Raw genomic sequence first — 24,064 nt, 5'->3', positions numbered from 1 at the left:
AAGAGGGGTTTCGTTCCGACGAACATAACTTAGGCTCATAAACTGAAATAGATACCACACACTAAAGAAAAACGATCAAGCCCAGTGGTGGCGAGGCCGGGAATCGAACCCGGGTCTCCAGCTAACGCGTCTGACGTGATAAACCGCTACACCACCCCGACCGCCGAGGTACCCGTCGAAATTTCTCTAGTGTATGGCTGAGTGTATGTTATCTCTGAAGGCTAAGCGCCTTTGACCAACTCTAAGGGCGAGCAATTTGTGCTTGCACCTCCTATATGAATCCTTTTACAGGATTACGATATAGCGAGAGAGATGGTGCTGCCATGTATGTAGGGAACAAATCAAAAAATATTTAATAAAATAATTTGATTTGTTCCCTACATCGATAACATAGGCCTCTTTATAATCGTTTAGATAATTTACTTAATTGTTATGTTAATATTTCCTTATTAGATTACTAAAAATAATCAGGCTTAGAGTTGGTCTATTGTTTGGTTATGTAGCTATAATTTTCTTTTTAGATAAAAACCAATAACGCGGCCAATGTTTTTATTTTGTTTCGATTACTATAGCAATCACAGTAGATCGAGCGTGAAAACACGGTTAGGTCGTCTTATCGACCGTCGATCTCAAACGGATTAACTTGCATTTAGGTACATACATGCCTTACCTACGAGTACTTGTGTTAAATTATGTCCAAGTGCGCTTTCACATTATCCGATCCGATATCGGATGTAGGACCTATATCCCATACATTTAAGCCGCCATCTTTAATTTTTGCCTTTGAAATCCTTCCGACATCCGATATCGGATCGGATAATGTGAAAACGCACTTAGATTAAAGTGTTCGCAAATAATAAAATTCAACTGAAGAAACTTGCGTTCTGAAAATGTACACAATGTGTATTTGTGTATAGTTGGTATCATGTTGTTTAGCAATTTAAAAAGAAAACCATAAGGGACTATACATACCGGTAGCAACGTGAAGCGGCTGCCACTTATATAATTTTTGTATTGCTGTTTAGTTTATTGGTTTATTTAGGTACATTATGGTTTATTACGTATGTCTTCACGTGCTACATACAATTACATTGAATACTATGAATATTGATTGAAGAATAAAGAAGCTCCGTCACGTGTCAAGTCAGAGTGTATTCCATATTCATACACCTAAGTAAGTCATTTATGTACATAATTCAATCCTAAATAGAACTAAATTGTCTACAAAGCTAGCTTAACTATTCAATCGGATAATAGTGACCGAAGAGCTGGCGACTTCCTCGCACAATAATACGTTGTGCGAGGAATCCTTGGTCCAATGCCTCAAGGACGTATTTTAGATATTAGCTTTAAAGGGGCTGACAAAACCCAATTGCGCAAAATTGATGTTACTTGCGCAGTTTTTTAAGACAAACTGTTAGTTTTAGTAAGGCAAGTAAATTATATGTCATTATTCATTATATGTCAACGAACATAGCCGTACTCGATATACGACTTACTGAAATCGGCTCGATAGAAAAAAATTGCAAAGATTGGTCTCGAGTTCGTCATTAAACGGTTCTATGTCGTTCAATTATTCACTTAGTTGTCTTTAATTAAAATTACAATAACAAAAATATACATATCTAAAACACTAACGAAGCATATTGTACAAATAATGCATCTTTCTATTTTATTTTAATATTTTTCCGTACTTTTTGTATCAAGCCGCCCTCTTTTAGTGACATCGCGCTCTCACTTACTCCCCTGCGAATAGACAGTGTACGCTAGCATCAAGGCCATTGGGTGTTGTCAGCGTCTTAAGTTTAGTATTAATTTAAGCAACTATCTCTACACTCGTTTCTACGTGAGTTGACGCCATCGGTTAAACGTTTAGCATTTCCATACATATTCATCTCACTACAGAGTACAGACAGAGTGGGCACAGGTACTATAATAGTACGTTGAGCAACTGAGGTCACACTAATTGTAGGTGTCAGTTGAGGATTACTCATGGTGTGTACATTTGAATAATTTGATAATGATAACCTTTTGCTGCCTTTATTAAAATTTATGGTTATTTAAATATACATGCAGGTACATAAATATGAAGAAGGGATATAAATTGCTATACCTTATTGTAAAGTATGTAAGTATTTCTAGATACTCAACTAAAAAAGGATATAGCTCATGTTTTATACAAGCTGCATATACTTACATATAAAAAAGTAATATCAAGCCTTTTTAAGATTGAGTCTTTATCTTGATGTTTAATATAGAACATTTAAAATATACAATCCATACTAATATTATAAATGGGAAAGTGTGTGTCTGTTTGTTTGTCCGTCTTTCACGGCAAAACTGCAATGCGGGATAAAAATGTCAGTGTGCCTCCTCATTGTAAACAAGCTTTTTTCATAATTTTTATACATAATAAATGAATTTATTAGTCTGAGAGACTCTTCAGAATAACATTCAAGTTAGTGTCAAGTGATTAACGGCACATGTCAAAACAAATAACAATAACACTAGGAATTGGTAAAGGCACACGTGTTCAGTAATTATCTTTATTTTTTAAATAACTCGATAACCGTAAGAGTTAAGACGCTAATTTCTTAGAGAAATTAATTGTATTTGATCTAAATAACCTTCCCTTAAAGCTAAAGAGGAGTTCAGGGTGTATAAGTACAATACATAGTATGTTTATGTACCTAAAAAACATCAAGTAGCTACTACCTTTTACCTACGACCTTCACAATAGTATATGTATCAACAACTATCATTACATGTTGTCAGCAACAGAACGTGACTCTTCAGAGCAAACATGGGGTAGCCTGATAAACTTGTTTACACTGAATTACCTATTTGATAAACAATTTCGCTGCGGAGTGAATCATCGTCGTACAGCAAATGTGCATGTGTGAGTGTGATTCCACAATTTGCTTAGTGAAGGAGAAATCATACTACAATCTAGAACATTTTATTGAGTTGATATACCTGTAAAAAAAAATTGAGTGATTTTTCGTACTTAAAAATGTTTTCTTGTGAATAAAGTAGTCTATGTAAAAGGCTATGTAGAATTTGTAATCTTGCTTACCGCTTGGTTCGAACTTTAATAGACGTTAAAAATTATATGTTGATACGAAAACGATAGGATAAAAAAAAATTAAATTGGGTTTTTGTTATTTTATTGCTAATATGTACATGTTGTCATAACTTAGCCCTCATACTTTACAAATAACACGGTGGTCAAACGAAGCTGGCTGATATATTTATAGGATAGCTAATAGTTTGGGTATTTTAGTGTAGTACTGGAAAATCCGGGACTCCTTGAATACTGTGACAGTGGCATAACATAAACGGGACGAAATATTGATAATACCTTACGGTTCCGTGTACGTTCCTCAAATACCCGGAACACATTGTTCCGTGAACTGGAAAGTTGCCTCAACGTCACAGCAAACAATAAAGGCGGACTACGATATCCTCATTGATAAGATGCGACAGATAGTGACGCAGACGCATAACCGTAAAACTGAGTGGGTGAAGCTAATTGGCGATGAGTTTATCATTCGCTGCACCCAGCCGACGCGCCTAGAAAGGCTATGCCCCTGTAGAATAGATAATCAATGACAAAATGAGTATGAGACGTGTATGGGGGTACACATAAGTATAATGTAGTGTCCACAGAACTTAATTTAGATAGAAGAAACAAATTCATATATTTGTATAGGGGCCGAGCGTGTCAAATTTTGTACTGAAGTTGATTCTTGCCTGTAATTTTAAATATGTCTCAGGCTCTTGATTGTTCATAATTTTTGTGTTGTTGCAATTGAATATCACGTAACGAGGCATTTTTTATGTTTTGGTTGACTTCAACTTACAAAAATTGACGCCCGAAAGCTGCAAGCTGCGAGTAAAGACGGACAACTCAGTGGATTTCACTGAGTTCATTTGACACGCTAAGTAGATACGTTTGCTTGATCTATGGTATATATGACATCTGTGGTAGTGTCTATTTATAACATTGCGTTGGACAACACTTTATCAACTATAAAAACCTCTTGGTTTTTATAGTTGATAAATAAATAAATAAATAAATAAATATTATAGGACATTTTTACACAGATTGACTGAGGCCCACGGTAAGCTCAAGAAGGCTTGTGTTGTGGGTACTCAGACAACGATATATATAATATATAAATACTTATATACGTAGAAAACATCCATGACTCAGGAACAAATATCTGTGTTCAACACACAAATAAATGCCCTTACCGGGATTCGAACCCGGGACCGCGGCGTAGCAGGCAGGGTCACTACCGACTGCGCCAGACCGGTCGTCAATGATCGTCAATGGTCGTCGGTGATGCTTGGTGGAGTTGTGAAAAAAAAAACCTTATAATCATCATTCGCTTGCCCTTAGCCCAATTACTTGGGGTTGGCGCGGCATGTCTTTTGCTTCCGTTCCTCTCTATCTGCTAAATAATCCATTTGGATGGCACTATCAAAACTCATTTACCTATTGCAGAATTGCAAAAATGCGCAATATAATCCGGAATGTTAAATCCGATAATATAAAATACTGTGGCGTATTCATACATGTATACGTACCTGTATCTACAGGCTACATAAAATTAAAAGGCGAAGCGTTGCAACTGGTAAACAACGGAAGTGTTCAAAGAAATAAACTTCAAAAATATTTATACGATTTTTCCACGCTCTCGCTTTCATTCAGCGCAGTTGTAACAAAATGAATGTAACACACTTAATAGGAGCATATTAAAGATAATCCGCGATTTTAGCTGTTGCGTGTGAAATATTTGCTTTTCGACCAAGGGCAATGTCAAGTTTGGTCGACGGTAGCTTGGGTAACCTTAACCTCATTAATTACTAGATAGAACATATCAGCCCTTTAATCGCCCATTGCTGAGTAGGTATAGGCCTCTCCTGTAGCCACTTGTCCCGGTCCTGAGCTAGTCTCATCCAGTAGTAACACTCAATATTCCGAATGTCGTCCACCCAACAAGATAAAACAGTAGGTACCTTAGCTGTGATTTTATTAACATTTTTGTTAGGTATATGAGATTTTGTCTCTCTTTGCTCTGCCGTAGAGTAATAATAGTTCCTTGCCGATAGAAGTCGCGAAAGAGATAAAATGGTGTTGAAGTGGTACTTAGCAGTGGCGGGGCGTGAAAATTTTCGTTGGTAAAGCCGGAGGGGTTTTTGGAATCTGTTTTGTATGGACTTCTACAGATACTAGATAATATTAGGGAACCCGTTGGGAATCGAATTGTATCGACGCTCCGCCACTGGTACTTAGTAACTGTTAAGTCATCTTTAACCTCATGGCTATTGACACAGTTGAGTAACTATATAGCATTGCTGCTCGAGCACGCGCGGGCAAATAAGAGAAGCGACATTTTGAGTTCAATAAACTAATTTTGATACAATATAATATCAGCAAATTACACTGTAAGTTAACACTTTCGCTACCAAGAACCCGACTGTCGGGTACACCGCTCGTAGAAGCGTAGCCGATTACATGGGTTTCCCCGTATGTAGCGAAAATGTCGTAGCGCCGCGTAGAGCCCGGTTTCGAAAGTGTTAAATAACTGTTACCAATATGGGGGGTTTAGGTACGGGAATGAAACAGACTTAGCCAGGAATTAGCCAAGAAATTGGGGAAATCTGTAATTACTATGGGGATTTCTAAGCACATTTGGAGCTTACCCAATTTTCACCAGACTTCAGAAAAATAGGTTCTCAGTTTGACCGCGAAAACTTTGTTCATATACTCATAGTTTTAATTAGTAAGAGATTATCGAATGAGAGACCCCGGTGGGTGCTAATGTCAGATTCATATCAGATTTTTGAAAATGTCAATCGTCGACACGAAATGCCGACAAAAATGCAGTCGGGCTCTGTCGCGCCAGTACGCAAGAGCGATAGAGATATATAGCTACAAAACAGATATTATCGTGAGAGTTTGTTCATTCGGCTACGTACCCTGAGCTCTAGTATAGTGTGAATTTTCTGAGATGAACTTTTCGCTTTAGCCGTAATCTGTTAAACAAAGGCCTTTGTTTCTATTATTCACGGCGGCTAGCTCCCGTTTAAACGGCACGTGCTATAGTCTCAGTGTAGTTAAAAAGCAACTGTCATGATAGTAATAAGGTTCAAATTCATAAAAAGACCTTTCGGAGATAACACGTTTTGTCATCTTAAAAAAAAGTTACCTCCATACTGCAAACTGTTTAATAAATTTGAACCTTATTGCTATCATGATAGTTGCTTTTTAACTACACTGAGACTTTAGCACGTGCTGTGTAAACGGGAGCTAGCCGCCGGGAATAATAGGAACAAAGGCCTTTGTTTAACAGATTACGGCTAAAGCGAAAAGTTCATCTCAGAAAAAATTCATACTATACACTAACAAGGTAAGTACCTATAACATGTTATATTATAAGGTACAGCGGGGTAAATCTCGAGTGGGGGAATTGCAACTAATCCATTACCCTATGATGTTGAGTTCTACATGTATCCACTGAACACGCATACCATATAATATATGTATAACCGCCTACTATATATAACCGGTGGACACTCTATTTAATAATGCAAACATTGTAAAACATGGAAAAAATGGACCAGTTACATTTGCCCCCCAGTCGAGATTTGCCCCGCTGTACTAAGGTACATTTATACGAGCAGATAATTTGTCAACGCGTGAAAGTATCACTGTCTGTATTTTGATGCATTCCACAATATTCTCTTGAAGCCAAAAGATTATACAACTGAATTTGAGTCCTGTCCCCTTGACATAAGTTTTATAAGAAACGATCGGAAGTACAGAGCACATTTGTCATGATGTGAACGATCTCGCTTCTCGGAATGTGCTGGGAATGCAATAGATGGATGACAGATTTGTCACAAACACGCTATACTTATACTTATTTATTGGCCTTATTGCTTTAATGCGTTTCACATGCCGCACAATGACATTGTTTTTTTTAGCTTATAGGGTCAACCCGCGGCAAGAGTAACGCGAGTCACGATTTTATGGCATGTTCCATTTATTCACGATGCAAGTTCCCTATCTCTAAATAAGTGTTACTTTCCCTATATATCCATAGAACCTTTCATTTGCAGCTGTAGTTCAAATAAACACTCAATGAAGTCGTGACTCACGTTACTTTTATGTGGATTTATCCTATATTTTGTCCCTAAAACTGTCTGTTGCCGGCCTAATATCGTTTAATAACATGTTTTTGCTTTATACGTTAGGAAACTTGTTTATATTTTGTGGGAAATCTTTACTTATGTCGAATGACAATCGGCGGAGCGTGAAATTATTTCAACAGTCTTTTGTTTTGTTATCGCTTGTGAGTCAACAAGTGCAAAAGTCGATGATAGTGTCAGTTATTTTAACTTAATCATATCTCGATTGGTTAGGACTCTTCTTCTTCTTCTCGTGTCGATGGTTTCTTTTCTTTTTATATTAAGCGGGACCAGAAGGTAAGGACTCTGAGAACAAGAAAGGTTTATCTGACGCTAAAAATTCTATTGTCATTCATGACTATCGTGAGAAATAAAATATATGTCTATTTCGAAACAACGGAAGCAAATTAGGTATAAATTCGTCATTTATTTTAATTTTTAACTGCATGCATTTGATTACTAAAAGTTGTTTTTCGACAGACTTTAAGATTTTTTCCGCAGGAAACGAAACAAAACCCTATAATGCATATATTATATATCGCTGATAATTATAGAGTGATAGAGAGTTTTCTACAAACGATTGTCGTCTTAGTTAGGACCCCTATTTTAATCAGTTAAAAAATATTGATTGAAAGATCTACCTACATCATGTCAAGAGTTCCTTCACAAAATTTTCTTTATGGGAGAACGAGACGAAATCAAAACGAATAGAGTAAATTAAAACACGTCCGATATGAGTGTTTTAAATCAACACGAGTTACGAATTCCCTCTTCGCACGTGTACGACGATTTACAGTAGGTACCTACATGTCTCTTTGAAGTTTCGTTTCGACATAAACAAGTAAATTACTACTTTGCATACTAGTGTGGAAAATTAGCACCATATGTACTCTAAAACATATATTTTTATGAATACTAACTGTTCGCCGGCGTATTATGATTCCAATTTTATCGTTTATCCACGTGGATAAAGCATCCGTCACGCTTTGGCAAGTATGTCAGTGTGAGAGTGACAGTTGTCTTGTCCACGTGGACAAGTGATAAAATTGGAAGCATGATACGCCGGCTGGCAGTGGCAGTACGTACAATTTATGTACAGGCAAGGTAATAAATATAGATGCGGAAAAAGGGCTAAATATATGTAACTAAAACCTTAACGTATAAGCAATAAAATCGTGTACGAAATAGTGCGAAAAAATTTGCCTTCGTATTGTTACGCAAACGTACGAACGTGTCATGCTATTTCAGTCAGTCTCAGTACAAGATGTACTGACATTGATTGAACTAGCATGACAAATACGAACGTTTCCGAAGGAAACCCTTTTCGCACTACATCTGTATACATATTATGGTACTTTGGCTGCATCTATATTTAACTGTGAATAGTCAGTGTAATTTAATAGCTCTGTAATTGTTCTGTAAGTGTAGTGTAGTGTAGCGACTGTTGATGATCGTTGCAGATCGATTGCGTTTGATCACGCCATGATTAATCATTTCATCTTAACTTCTTTATAATTGCATTAAGGAAGACTCGCTTTGGTCCGGGCCACTTAGAAACTGCGGTGATGAAATTGCTTTCCATAGAAAAAATACCTACGAAGCATCAGTTGCCCAGTCCCGGTCACGTCCCGTTATAGCGCGAGTCATCCTTTAATTTATATTTTGTCAAAACTCAGTGTGCCGGAATTATAGAACACGTAAAACGGTCTTAAAAACGCACACACGATTTGCTAAGGCTAATGAAAAAGAAAGAAGAAAGCGATTGGCATCTGAGTTGACCTTTCAACAGTTTCCTTTCAGTCCAGTCCAGTTGGGCCACTGGGTACAACCATCAACGTTTTTTCCATCTTTAATTTCAAAGACAAACACTGTCTAGGCAGGGTAGTGCTAATTGCGTAACAACAAAAGCTTTGTCTTGTACAATTTCAGTACGGGGCACTTACCTCTGCAAGTTACTGACTAGTTGGTGAGTCGGCAAACGTGCTATTAATCGCTAACGCCGTGGCTTGCGTGGGCGACGGTCGCGCGATGGTCGCGCGACGGCGATGCGACGCATACGAAATCAAACCTTATCGATATGGAAGTAGACGATGCGATGAGATGCGACGGCGACGGTCGCGCGACCGTCGCGCGATCGTCGCCCACGCAAGACACGGCGTTCACTCCGAAGCTACTTTGCCTAGGCCGGTTGTAGAATACTTCAATTTTATTAAGGCTGTCGTCCAAGGCTCGCCGAGTCAAATCTCATTAATGAAAATCGCCTTCTGCATTTATTATGAAACTGCGTCCATTAGCGACGCGTCGAACCGAATTCACAATTCATAGTAAATGTATGGACGCGGTTCGATTCCGCGTAAGTGCAACGTCAACGAGCGGTTATACGCGAGTATTAGGTTTACACCCTGTATGTACAGGCTATATTTATATGTACATGTACCTACTTTTGGTATAAAATCCGGTTTCGGTGTATATTAGTATCTATCTTATTCTTCAATATCACATTCCTTTCACATTTCCTAATCGATTCCGACAATTTTCCTACGTCAACAAATACCCAGAACAGCTCAATAAAAACGTTCATTTCCAATAACCGATGATTGACAGCATGCCTCCGGGATACTCGTAAACAGAGGGTACGTAGCAAAATGCACAAACGCTCACGATAATATCTGTTTCGTAGCTATCTATCTCTATCTCTCTTGCGCATTGGCGCGATAGAGCCAGACTTCGGCCAGACTGCATTTCTGTCGGCGGCGTCTGGCGTCGACGATTTCCATTCGGCTACGTCGGCAGCCCGTTTTATCGACTGTGTATCCGTCTGTCACTCATTTCGAGTATGCGTATCCTTTGTACGGTCAACACCCGTGGTCAATACTAAAAATACTGAACCGACGCGATGCCAAAGACGAATTTGAAGGTACGTATATCAATATCTTCAAATTCATATTTGGAAAAATAATTATGCCTAAAGATGACGTAGGTAAAACAGATGAAAGCCAACCAACACAATAAAATCAGAGTTTAATGAAGTCGGAAATTGCTAAAGGTTTAATAGCGCTATATTTTTTTTTCTCCCTAATTTTGTTCTACGAGAGGTCGGTCAAAGGGTTACGCCGTGTCTTGCGTGGGCGACGGTCGCGCGACCGTCGCCGTCACGTCTCATCGTCATCGCATCGTCTACTTCCATATCGATAAGGTTTGATTTCGTATGCGTCGCATCGCCGTCGCGCGACCATCGCGCGACCGTCGCGCACGCAAGCCACGGCGTTAGCAGCCAGACCTATGTTAGCGATTTACAAATAAAACCTATGTTAGCGACTTATGTGAAACGCTTTGGCTCACCAACCATTCTGATTCTGTTTTGAGATCACCTTATAAGTTAAATTAAACATATGGTTTGGTTTACTGCAGTCATGTACTTACATGCATTATGTCTAGGACTTATGACTATATGAAGATGAATAAACAGATTTAATATAGGTAATATAGGTATATCGTCTCATGAGTATAACTATGAGGGATATTAAGTTTTTCGTTCAAAGTATTAATAACTTCGTTGTGATCTTTTTTTTAACTTATACTTTTAAATATTTGAAAGTCCATTTTAAGGTGTTTTTTTATCACAGATTTGAATTTGAATCATGCTACGGAAGAATACATGCATGTACGTATTACGTACTGAATATTTATCAAGAAAAAGTGTTTTAAATTGATTCCCAATTAAATATAAAACACTTAATTAATTTTCCTTTTCCTCTTTTTTACAGGTCCAAGGCTGTTCACACCCAGCTGAACTCGACTCGGCACGCAATAACAGCCTTTATGCCCAAGGCGCAGAGTCGCAAACAGACATGGTAGTCACAGCGCTGAACTGGCGTTCCGTGCATTGCTTAGTAACGTGAACGTGAAAAAGGTAGATTTTAATGCTAATTGATGAATTTAATCAACTGTTTTTTTAGTTTTCGGCTTTGACTAATTTGGTTTACAGTGTAGAAACTTGGTTTATCCTCCTAAGGCCCAGCCATACAAATGAAAAATTCAGAATTCGCCACTGAAATATGAACCTTTATTTTTTTTATTTTATTTTTATTCATAATAATTAACACAGCATGACAGATAAACCAAAGCACTGTGAAAATACATATATGATCCCTATATACAGGGTGTAAACCTAATACGGGCGAACCACTTAACGGTGGTAAGTATAGGACATAAAAAATGGAATTAGATAACTTTTACTTAAAATTGAAATATTTTTTTATCCATACAAAATAATTCGGCCCGCAACGTAATGCAAACATACTCGCGTTAACCGCTCGTTGACAGTTGTCATTGATTGTCATCGCAACCACGTTTACAGTACATTGCTGCTGGGAAATTTTTCAAAAAATCATTATGGGGTGAAAATTAAAAGTAACTCAAAAACACCTCTTAATTAATGATAACAATATTGATTTATATGCCTGGTTTCATTTATCGCCCTTATTAGGTTTACGCGCTGTATACATAACGGGAAAAAGTTAACATACAATAAACACTAATATGGCACAGAAGAAGGACGAACATCCATCATCTCGCTGAACCTCAGACATTCATCACGTCCATTCCTTTAGTCCAGGGAATAGCAAGCGCGGATCCAGCTTCGTGCCCAGGGGGGGGTCACGTGGTAAAGGCCCGGGGCCCCAGGGGGTCGGGGGGGTCACGTGGTCTATTTGTATGGCCAACTTAGGCTCCAGGGGGGGTCATGACCCCCATGACCCCCCCCCTGGATCCGCGCATGGGGAATAGAATTGATTTTGGTTTTGTGTGAAAATTTAACGAAACAAAACAAATGCGACTCTGTTCTAATTGAATATTATTTAAATTTCATCGTACTGAAGAAGTATAGGTAGGACCTTGGTCCTTAGGAGGGTAAAATTAACGAAAACCATTTACCGAAACCCGTTAATACTTAGGACTCCCCCACATCTAGCGTCTCGTGAGAGTACCGTCGGGCCAACTGTATGGCAAAGCCTGACTACTTCTCGCCGACGTGGCGTCCTTTCCCATACAGTTGACACACAGTTACAGCTACGCTCGCGAGACGCTAGATTTTGGGCTTAGGTCGCACTGAGCAAATTTTAGTATGGTACCAACCATTAAATTGAAAATAAAAATTTACTCTCCCAAAGGAGACATCAACCTACTACTAACTATCAACTGTATGACCTGAACATTAACGGATTTTAGTAAATGGTTTTTGCTAGTTTACTTACATACATTTAATCCCCATTATCCCCAATACACTTGACGTCACAGCGCTGGTGGCCTAGCGGTAAGAGCGTGCGACTTTCGATCCGGAGGTTGTGGGTTCGAACCCCGGCTCGTACCAATGAGTTTTTCGGAACTTATGTGCGAAATATCATTTGATGTTTGCCAGTCACTTTTCGGTGAAGGAAAACATCGTGAGGAAACCGGACTAATTCCAATAAGGCCTAGTTACCCTTCGGGTTGGAAGGTCAGATGGCAGTCGCTTTCGTAAAACTAGCGCCTTCGCCAAATCTTGGGAATAGTTTGTCAAAGCGGACCCCAGGCTCTCGTGAGCCGTGGCAAATGCCGGGATAACGCAAGGAGGATTATAATGACACTTGACGTCACACCAAAGAAATCTGTAAATAATTAGACCATTAGGTCCAATCACGCATTCCGAATAAGGTCAAAGTTTTTTGCAGCTATTTTGACAATGAGAAGGCTCTAATTTGTTCACTCGTCGGTATCGGGCCTTTAGTAAAGAAGTACCACAGTAGAAAATTATGTATACAGAATATCTCCCTTTCTCACTCATGCATGACCAAGTATGTAAGAGCGAGAAGTAATTAAATTCAATGAATATTTGATTTTAGCGCTAGTGAGTCTCAGATAAGTATCGTGTATGTGAATCGCGCGAAATGTAAATTCTTTGAAATATCACGTTACTGAATAGTAAAATGATGATAATAACACGTATTGTTTCTTTTTTGTTATTAGCAATATAAATACAGTGTTTGTTGATTCAAGTGAATTTGGTCACGGAGTATTATATGATCTGTGGTCACGGTTAAGTTTAGGTCAAATATTTATAGAACTGACTAATAACTTTATAAGGTACAGCGGGGCAAATCTCGACTGGGGGACAAATGTAACTGGTCCATTTTTCCATGTTTTACAATGTTTGCATTATTAAATAGAGAATTATATGGTAGGCGTGGTCAGTGGATACATGTAGAACTCAACATTCTTAGTGTAATATTGAAAAAAATGGATCAGTTACAATTTCCCTAGTCTAGATTTGTCCCGCTGTATCTTAAAGAAAATCTTTATTTTAACAATTACTAAAAATAGAGAACTGTCGGAAAATTAAGGTTGCAATTTTTCGACATAGCATAGCGAAAACTCAGACTTAGATTTACTGCGCACTAACAAACATTCGGTTTTCCCATAATCTAAACAAATTACTGGAATACGTTAAGTGCTTGATTTCTGATATCTGTGCTCGTTAACACGATTAGATAACGCGGGGACATCAAACATTCGCCATTTTTATTGTTTCAGATGCCTCTGCCGCATCGGGACACCGTGTTAGCTATATATCTGTTAATATGTTTAAGCGTAACCTTAGGAGAAGCGAAGAAAGATACGCATACACCCATCTGCCCAATAGGCTTCGATCTGGCTTACACAAATTATGAAAAGCCAATATGTTACCGATTGAAAGGCTCCGAAGCTTTTAAAGACATCTTCGAAGACTGCGCGGGAAATCTTTACACGTCAGAGCTATATCATAGTCTCAACATCACGAAACCTAACGCAGAACTATGGTCCGGCCACAAGTCCCTATACCCGGGAGGCCCTTTCATAGATTGGTCTTTCTCTCCGTCTATTGGAAAAGTCCTAACCAGTACTTATGACGTAAAGTATAATCCTTCCTTAGGTATAGATGAAGAGTTATGTGTAGTCATACACCCCGTCAACAATTTGACAGCTGTAAGATGCACAGAGAAGCATTATAGATACTGCATGGTAGAACCTTATGAGGATACCTTGTCGAAATGCGAAGAATTGACTGATTATTATAGGTTTTGGAGTCCAAAGGCTACCTGCCTGACTCCGGTTACAGTGAAAGGTGGGAAGGTTAGAGCAAGTTGGAGCCAAGCACAGATATTGTGTTCGAAGCGTGGAGGGTCGCTCCTGCATCGAGGTTGGCGGTATGCCAATAACCCTTTGCTGCATATAAACAAGACAGACTGGACCGATCCTCTGGGCGTGGAGGCGACGGCAGAGGATGAGTTGAGATGGGTTATCAATGAAGATGGCAATGTTAAAGTAAGTGTTCATTAAATATCTTACGGCTTACTTAACTACGTCGATGTCACAGACCAACCCCTATAGACATCCATTACAAGACGACTCGCGGTCGCCAGCCTTCCTAGTATTTGCACTGATATAAGCGCGGGCGCTCGCCGTGCCCGATCAGTATCGACCAAGTAACAGACCCGAAAGCAGCGCGTGTTTTTCGCACTAAAAAATTGGAAAAGGGTATTTTGATGCCTTAAAGATGTCCACCTGTAGTGTGAAATGGTGTGGAAAGGTAACAAGAAGCTCAAATTTAAAAACAGACGGCATTACATTCCACAAATAAGTCATATTTATAATTTATTCAGAGCCGGATAGGTCAACTTACATTGGCCACTTACGCGTCAGTAGAGGGACAGTCATACTTCTGTCCCTTTTCATCTGGCGCGACTGCCCGCCGTCCTTGAAACGGCCAATCACAGCGCGCTTAACACATTCCCCGCCCGCTCCTCGCACCCCAAACACTGGTGAGTCGATGTTTACAAATTCCAAAGAAACTGCTACATTACTCGGAGAATAATAGGATGATACTTGTGACTTGAGTTAGGTTAAAGAGCTAGATCAGTAGCTAGCTGCAGAAATCGTATTTTTTTAAGCAGAGGAGAGGGGAGTTAGTAATCTATGCAGCTGATTGTACATGAGATATTTAGAAATCCAGGCAGGACTTCTTTAACATTTTGCTAACTATTAATTTACTGTCTTCAATGTATGCTATCTGAAAAACTTTAATGTTTTTAGGTACCTGAATCAGAAAGCATGAGTCTAGAGGAGGATGAATACATAAGCAACAATTCGCTGGTGGCGTTACGCGGCGATGCCTGGCATCTAGTCAACAACACTTACATCTTCATGGATGTCATCTGCGAGAGGTCCATACATCTGAGGAACGTCAGCTTAAACCTTACTGTTGAAGGGTAAGTCCATTCTGATTACGAAGACGTACGGTCAGCATCAAAGTTGCGGATTTCACCACAAACTGATATTTATCAATATTCGGAAAGGTTATTCAGGATGACAGATTGGTGCGTTGTGTCGGCTACAACACAACACATGACAACAGTGAACATTGACAGGTTAGAACTTGATGCTGTCACTGTCATCAGTTGCAAGGAGTCCAGGGTGTATCTCAATGCCTGAAAAAATCTTCCAAGAAAGTTTGTGATTTATCAGTGATAGTATGTGGTTAGCCCTTCTATTAGCTAGTTAGTTTGAAGATAATTATCTCTTACGTTATACTTTGTACAGGCTGGTAAAAATGAGTCGGAAGTATTCTTAGCCATGTTTAATGGAAATCGTTCCACTATGTCGGGGTTTTTCAAAATTCAAAGTTTGTGGTCATTTGCCAAGCTGTTATGTGTTGTCTTATGAAAATAAAGTGATTGGCTGATTGGTGATACATTCGGGAGGAGTGGTGGCAGATCTCGCGAGTCGCGATCCCAAGAGGACTGAGGCTACTATTTGCTTCTTCTTAGTGAGGTCTTTTGTCTTTTATAACTTTCTGGTGTGAACGAACCATGAAGGACATTATAGACATTGATAACAAAAATTACCATACTGTTTCATAAGCCAGAAACGCTACAATAGTGATAGTTACAGCACTTCAGTGATACGGTAATCACAATATCGTGTATGGTACAGATTGCTTGCAGATCGATCATGTGTTATCTAATTTATTACGTTTCCCATGAAAATTTGCCTGGACATATGTATATATTTATATATTATATTTTATTCTATTGCAGCTAGTATGTATAGTTGTTATGCCGATAGTGTTGTTGGTTATATTGAATGGCATAATTTTTTTTATAGAGAAGTAAAATTGTTTTTCGAAAAAATGCAATAAGACGAATAAGATTTGTGTTAATCTTCTTTATTAATTTCATCTTAAAAGTCCAGTCGGAATACGTTTAGAGATCTTAAATACATACCTACTTAAATACAAGAAATAGCACAATATATTTATGAGCATTTTATTAAGTTTCAATCATAAGACAAAGCCTTATTAAAGTAAATATGCCATTCATCATTACCGCTCTTTAATGCCTGGTTTGCTGTTTAAGTATTCTTGTATAAAGTAAACAACTGTAAAATTGCATTAAGTTTATTTTTAATAAAATTGATCGCGTGATTTAAAATTTTAAAACATACTTAGTCGAAACTCTCGAGTCGTATTATAAATACCGCAAGCTTAGGACCCTTGAGGGCACCTGATTTGGATCTCGTACGTCCGACTTTGCCCGACGAAGTATATGGACGCTGACGGATCCTAGCGTAGTATCACAATTTAATTATGTAAATCTTTGGAAAGCGGACGACGACGACTTAACCTCTAGCCGCCCGGACATCACTTTTAATCAAGACAAAATCAATTATAATCATCGAAACAAAGATTCAATCTCCAACGGAAAAGGCCGCCTTATTTGGTCACTAGGTGGCTAGGAGTTAAGAGATTGTTTTTTTTTTCAGCGACCAAGTTATCCTTTCGTAAACGACTCAGTGGACGAGTCCAACATCCACTGTTACACCGACGCCATCTTGTATTCTCCGACGGCCATCAGCAAGATCGCAATCGATGACAACAAGTACACGCTCAAGACCATATCTGACGGCATGTACTGGTGCATACATAGGGATTCGAGGAACTTCAGGGTGTCACAGTCTAATAAGGTAATCAAAATTGGATAGTTGATAAATTGCTGTTCGTGCACTATATTATTTAGATGTTCAGGAATTTCTAAAGGTAAATTTTTCCGACCATTCATTCGCTTTTCGATAATTTTATAATTCTCGTACTTAAAATGTACCTTCATATATATAGATTCAACAAATCAACATACTGTTTGTTGGATCTACATAATGTATATGAAGATAATTCATACCTAAAGTTTTTTTTTGTTTTATTTCTTGTATCTATAATCTCGAAAATCTGAGCCTTATTTCGTTGTTACCTATAGTTTATAGTATATTTTGTATACAGGTCCTCTTCGTCCGCGAGAAACACGTTGAAAACCTTTACGCTATAAAAATAACACTGAGAGGAAGATACAGATTCGAAAACATTGACAAACAATACAGAGTGTGGGAGAGAAAAGTCAAAGAGTACATCTACTACAGAACTAAATACTTTGAAAGATTTGGAGAGATCACTGCTGCTAACGCTCATGCGGCGGAAGGGGTTCTCCAGAACTACAAAAGGTCTACTGGGGATGATTCTGGAGAAGGGTCGTTTAAAGAGACAGATGTTATTTATATGGTGAAGATTAAAAGGTTGTTTTTGGATGGGAGAACTGTGTTGCTTCATGTACAGTTGAATCCGACGATGAGGGTTGTGCCTCCTGGGTTTTGGGAGGGGTTGGAGGTGATCTATATGAGACCGGCGTTCTTCTGTTCGGGAAACGCGTTGCCGGGGATTACACGAGTGCCGTTAGGTAAGAGATTTTTACAAAATATAAATTAAACAAAGATTATTACGAGTTCAAGTTAACAATATTACAGTTTGGACAAATAGGGCCTACGAATTGGAAGGTGAATAGAGAAATATAGCACAGAAAAATTTGGTTAAACTTTCTCATCAGCTAAATAAAAGAATTCAATCTCTGTTCGATAATATTTCAAGTAATATCTTCAAATAATATCGATCAATTTTATCGGGCACTCCATTTCATGTTTCTTATCGCCTATAGATTAGATCGTGTTTAGATAGGGCTAAATTGCACTGGATTCTTTTATACTATCTTCATATTATTATCTTGACAATCTTGACATGACTAACTGTGACTAACAATTTGTAACGCAATATAATGTTAAATTGTAAGAAGGCATTTACCCCATCATGCAGAGGAATATATCCCGATTGGCATTAATTGACCGCAGTGTCAGCGTAGGTCTACGTTTTAACTCTATTTCCTTTTTGTATGTCCGGATGTACTCCTCTACAGGTCGTAATTCTCAACCGATTTTCATGAAATTCAGTAATTCTATGATTAACCAAATTTTTGTTTTGATCCTTTTTTTGAAATTTTGTAAAATTCTGAAATTGCCTTAAAGGGCTTCAGTGCCAATAGCGTTTATGTTGATTAACTATAGTGACTGTAATAATGACTAAAATAACTAAGGATACGTTTTTTTAGTCATGTCGAAGGTCTAAAGCTCCCAGAGCATCCATTTATCTAATATTCTGCGGGAAATTATCCAAATCTGTGATAATACTCGTGTTATACCTAATCATGAAACTCATCCATATTAATACTTATTGCGCCAAATTATCTCATTGAGTTCCGAGTACCAAGTTCAGAGCGGCAAGGGTCAGACGCGGAGCAAAATTATACTACCTACTCGTATCTATCACTATTAAGGAGATGATAGCTTATACGTAGTTTATTATGAGTTCTATTATCTTAAAAGCGTTTATTAATATGAAAGTAAAGTTACCGATCATACTCGTAGTTTCTCTACTGGATTAAATGGCGGTCCTTTTTGTAAAACTAGTGCGGACTGCGGAGTGTCTATGCTATTTATTGTCCCGGATCTGAAGTATGTTGCGATGTAGCTAAGACGTATCGTTTGCCAAATCTAACGATTAATTTCGAATTGGTTGAATCGATTAGGCCCTATGTACAAGAAGGCGCTTAAACAAATATACGATTTCTATCAACTTACTGAAATGTCATTTGAATCGAAATGACAGACTGCCACAGCACTAGTCGTTTATGGTGTCAATATACATTTCTAGTTCTAAATGCTTTGTAATTACCTTATTATTTGTAAAGTCGCCATTACATATATCTGAGCGCCCGGGGCACGCAAAAATATTTGAGCACGCCTTATCGTTTTGACGATAGAGGCGTGGTCAGATATTTGTGACCACTTTGACCGCTCCCATGCCATTCGCACCATTATCTACTTACTATTAATTTGCGTAGATACAAAATTAACATTAGATATACTAATACAGCCTAACATCAAACTACACATTTGCCCATTCTTGCCATTTGCTCATCCAATACATAAAGCATATTGCAAATGCGGCAATAAAGTAGCAGACAAAGCGTAACATACATAATAATGTCACCTTAAGCGCACGTAATCGTTCTCATTCTGTTTTGTTTAGTCGTCAATTACTCGCTCGAGATCTTGATTGCTATTTATTACGGCTTAAGTGTGGAGAGATTAGACTTGATTATAATTTGTTTATGTTGAACTTATTAAATGAGAAATATACGGATCCGAGTTTTCCTAACATATCATATAAAAACCGGCCAAGAGCGTGTCGGGCCACGCTCAGTGTAGGGTTCCGTAGTTTTCCGTATTTTTCTCAAAAACTACTGAACCTATCAAGTTCAAAACAATTTTCCTAGAAAGTCTTTATAAAGTTCTACTTTTGTGATTTTTTTCATATTTTTTAAACATATGGTTCAAAAGTTAGAGGGGAGGAGGCGAGGAGGGGGGACGCACATTTATTGTCCTTTAGGGGCAATTATTTCCGAAAATATTAATAATATCAAAAAATGATCTTAGTAAATCCTTATTCATTTTTAAATACCTATCCAACAATATATCACACGTTGGGGTTGGAATGAAAAAAAACATCAGCCCCCACTTTACATGAAGGGGGGGTACCCTAATAAAAAAAATTTTTCCATTTTTTATTTTTGCACTTTGTTGGCGTGATTGATATACATATTGGTACCAAATTTCAGCTTTCTAGTGCTAACGGTTACTGAGATTATCCGCGGACGGACGGACGGACGGACAGACAGACAGACATGGCGAAACTATAAGGGTTCCTAGTTGACTACGGAACCCTAAAAACGGGGACCTTGCTAGATATAATATATAAATGTATTGATATTTCGCTCTCAAAAAACACCATCTATATCAAAATTCATCGAAAGCGTCGTACGCGTTTAAGCGTTGAACGTTGCCGCGAGATCCTCAAAATATAGGTACATTTTCTAATAGATTTATTGCATGTTTTAAGTTATAAAATGTAAATGTATAGCGCCCTTCACACTCGCGCGTGTGGAGGGCGCTTATGATTTTTAAGAGCGCTAACACAATAACGGACTTCTGTCCATTCCCGTAGCAAACGTAATTAACATTTTGTTTCAACATTACCTATTGGTTGTCACGCCGTTTTATGTAACAATATCTGGGCGACCGAGCGAACGTCTTTAGATAAAAAAAAACTCTTATAAATACAAAAAAAAAACTTAATTTCTGACCGGGATTCGAAACCCTGACACCTGCGATCTGTCTGCGAACATTAGACCGACCTCGTACGACTGAGCTACGCGGAGCCGACGCGAGGGTGGCGAAATTAACGACCATAATAATATTTTACGTTTACTAACGCGAAAGAAAAACACATGTAAACTCGAAAATTAGCGTTTTCCGGGATCTAAGGCTACGCTAGGTCGATTTTTCATAGTAAATTTCAGCGAAATCGTTAGAGCGGTGATATAGGTTTAAGATTTATAACAACCCAGTGTGGTAGCACCATTATACACTTTAGAATTAAGTACCTAAGTCAGTTTAGTTTGTGTCAAAGTACACAAAGGTAAACACCGACCTACGGTAGGGTACTGTCAGTTAAAGAGACAATTATACTTTACTTTACTTACTTTAGTACCTTTAACCCATATTCAGAAAACTTACCATAAAGTACCTCCTTATTCCGCGGCGCATACCGCTAATGACTGTACATTCAGTTTCCCATATTAGGCCTAACGACTAACCACCATTCATAATCTTTTTACAACCTTTTTTATTATACTAATTTGTCATTCTCGCTGTCAGTTTTAATCACCTGTAGGCAGGCAATTTTTTAGTCCGCAGTGAGTACTGTCACGTCTATAATATCTAAACGTATCGAAACTTATTACTGGGGAAGAAGGTTCAAAATTTAATACAGGTGTATAGATATTTATGTAGCTGACCGTACGTAAATGTTACGTGATCTCATGTAAATATTGACTTTTAAATGGACTTGTGTCTCATCATAGCTTACTTCTAGGCCTTGAACCCTTTGCATGCCTTTATATAAGGTAACTCACTTTAGAACGGGACGGGACGGAACGGGACGGGCGGATAAATTTCGAAACTTTAAAAATCCGAAGTAACCAGTAATATTTAGTTATAGATTAGTTCAGACATAGATAGTTTTAAGTATTTTGTTATTATATTTAAATATGTTTATGAATAAAAACTTTGTGTCGGAATTTGAGAAATCGCCTCCCCCTATCCCATTCTAGGGTGGATGACTCATGTTTATCATACAGGGGCTGATTTGGACGTAAGAACATGTTACGACGTTCAACTGGTTTTGATATCATCTATGAAGATTGTCTTAGTTCGCATCATGCGGCAAATTGTGCAAATTTTCTACTTATCTATCTACATTTTTTTTTACTATCTAATCTGCAATTTTCCAGGCCAATCCGTGATCACCAATGGCTGCCGCAACCACACTTGCACAGGAGACTTCAACACCGGCGTCTCATTCGTCATCACCCAAGCCGAGAACTGCTCTATTCCCTCAGAACCTGTCACTAGCAGGTCGATCAATATTACTGTGGACGAAATGCCGACAGCTGAGCCGAAAACGACTACAGTTGTGAGTATCTTTCTAGACGTTTTTACCTCGTTGACGTTCAGCTCGTCATCCATACTATATACTATACTATAATATTATAAATGCGAAAGTAACTCTGTCTGTCTGTCTGTCTGTCTGTCTGTTACGCTTTCCCGCTTAAACCACGCAACCGATTTTGATGAAATTTGGAACAGACAATCTTTAGACCCTGAGACAGAACATAGGCTACTTTTTATTTCGAAAAAAAGGGATGAAGGGGTTGAAAAAGAGGTTGAAAGTTTGTATGGGATTTCTTAATTTTAAATGATAAAACCATGAAACTTTCTATTTTAGCACTTGATAAGAAATCATTAAACATATATTTAAAGTCACATACAGGTCGAACGCGATTAATTAACATTATTTTTACCTTTAAAATAAACATGGTGGGAAATAAACATTAACCAAAAGCGGGTAGATTATATTTATTTGTCTACCCCGAACATTTATAAAAATTAATATCGGGTAGTTTTGTGTTGTTTACATCTCCGGTGACATTTTGCTGGGACGTCAGTCTTCCGCGACCACGGCCAGTGCAACCTGGCCGAAACGTTGGGAAAAAAGGTAAAAATAATGTTAATTAATCGCGTTCGACCTGTATGTGACTTTAAATATGTGTACAAAGCGCGAGAACTTAAAGTGTTATCTTGATAAGGGATAGGGATAGGGATAGGGATAGGGATAGCGATAGGGATAGCGATAGGGATAGCGATAGGGATAGCGATAGGAATAGCGATAAGGATAGCGATAGCGATAGCGATAGCGATAGCGATAGCGATAGCGATAGCGATAGCGATAGCGATAGCGATAGCGATAGCGATTGGGATAGAGATAGGGATACGGATACGGATACGGATAATATGGGTATCGTTAGAGGGATACGGATAATCGGTCGGCGGTCTCTTACAATCAATGTGCTCTAAGACGATCGTTGTTTGCTTGCTTGAAGATTACGTTTGCGATAAGTATAAGCAAAATGTAAAAAATTGTAAGGGATAATAGAAAAAAGTACTTTTTACCCACCGATCATAGTGTCGAAATACGGGCTATATGGGATGTTTAATAAAGGTTTCCCCAGCGTATATAGAATTACCTACGCTGTGGTCGATGTGTAATATTTCTACAATCATTGCAAGCTAAAGTATTATGTGCAATCGAAATAATCGCAGATAAATATACCTACAGAGAAACCTACGGATCCAAATGAAAATCTTAATGAATACTTTTATTACGCGGGCGAAGCCGCGGGTAAAAGCTAGTTATCTATACTGGGGACTATGGTTTCGTCCCATACGTCATCACTCAAGCCGTTCTTATCAGAGACCGTCGCCATTGTAGGTAATCTGACCATTTAATTTGACTGTCGACGGCTGACCCTAAAATCGAAATCAGGATCATCCAAAAAACTACGACTGTAAGTATCTTTCAAGCCCAGTTGGATAGCGTTGGCTGTCGTACGTATGCCGGAGAGTACTCGATGATCTTACAGGCGCGGCTGTACGCACAACTTACTGTATTCGTACAGTTGGCCTGCTCACTGCTGAGTCTTAAATTACTACTACGGTTGTAAGTATTAGTTCGATCACTTAGAAGACGTCAGATTTACCATCATTCAACTTGGTTGTAGTTTATGACTTTGCCAGCTGTGCTTAATTAGATTAATTATGTAAGTATTACTTTATGACTACACAATGAATTGCTCCAAACAAATGCATGAACGAATAATAAAATAACTCATTCAACTTGTATTAGGTAACTATAATATACGATAACGAATTAAGCGATATTGCTTTGCATGATAAACACACTGCCGAATATGTAATATTATCTACAATGCAAGAAATGAACGCTATTTAACAT

General features: G+C 38.3%; 1 protein-coding gene across 2 annotated transcripts in view; it reads left to right on the top strand.

Moving 5' to 3' along the window:
- Positions 1 to 24,064, top strand: part of LOC125227986 (adhesion G-protein coupled receptor G2-like) — a 50,635-nt gene that overhangs the window by 20,503 nt on the left and 6,068 nt on the right. For both annotated transcript variants that reach the window (XM_048132422.1, XM_048132421.1), the window contains exons 2-7: positions 10,968 to 11,113; positions 13,771 to 14,541; positions 15,310 to 15,485; positions 17,038 to 17,238; positions 17,549 to 17,999; positions 22,005 to 22,186. In XM_048132422.1, coding sequence (XP_047988379.1) covers positions 17,182 to 17,238; positions 17,549 to 17,999; positions 22,005 to 22,186 — 690 coding nt within the window. In that variant the 5' untranslated portion in view covers positions 10,968 to 11,113; positions 13,771 to 14,541; positions 15,310 to 15,485; positions 17,038 to 17,181. The remainder of the gene's footprint in view (positions 1 to 10,967; positions 11,114 to 13,770; positions 14,542 to 15,309; positions 15,486 to 17,037; positions 17,239 to 17,548; positions 18,000 to 22,004; positions 22,187 to 24,064) is intronic.

This window comes from Leguminivora glycinivorella, chromosome 7 (genome assembly GCF_023078275.1).
Source record: "Leguminivora glycinivorella isolate SPB_JAAS2020 chromosome 7, LegGlyc_1.1, whole genome shotgun sequence".
In the NCBI taxonomy this organism is placed as follows: Eukaryota; Metazoa; Arthropoda; class Insecta; order Lepidoptera; family Tortricidae; genus Leguminivora; species Leguminivora glycinivorella.
The sequence above is the reverse complement of the archived record's forward strand: the minus strand, read 5'-3'. Positions and strand labels throughout refer to the sequence as shown.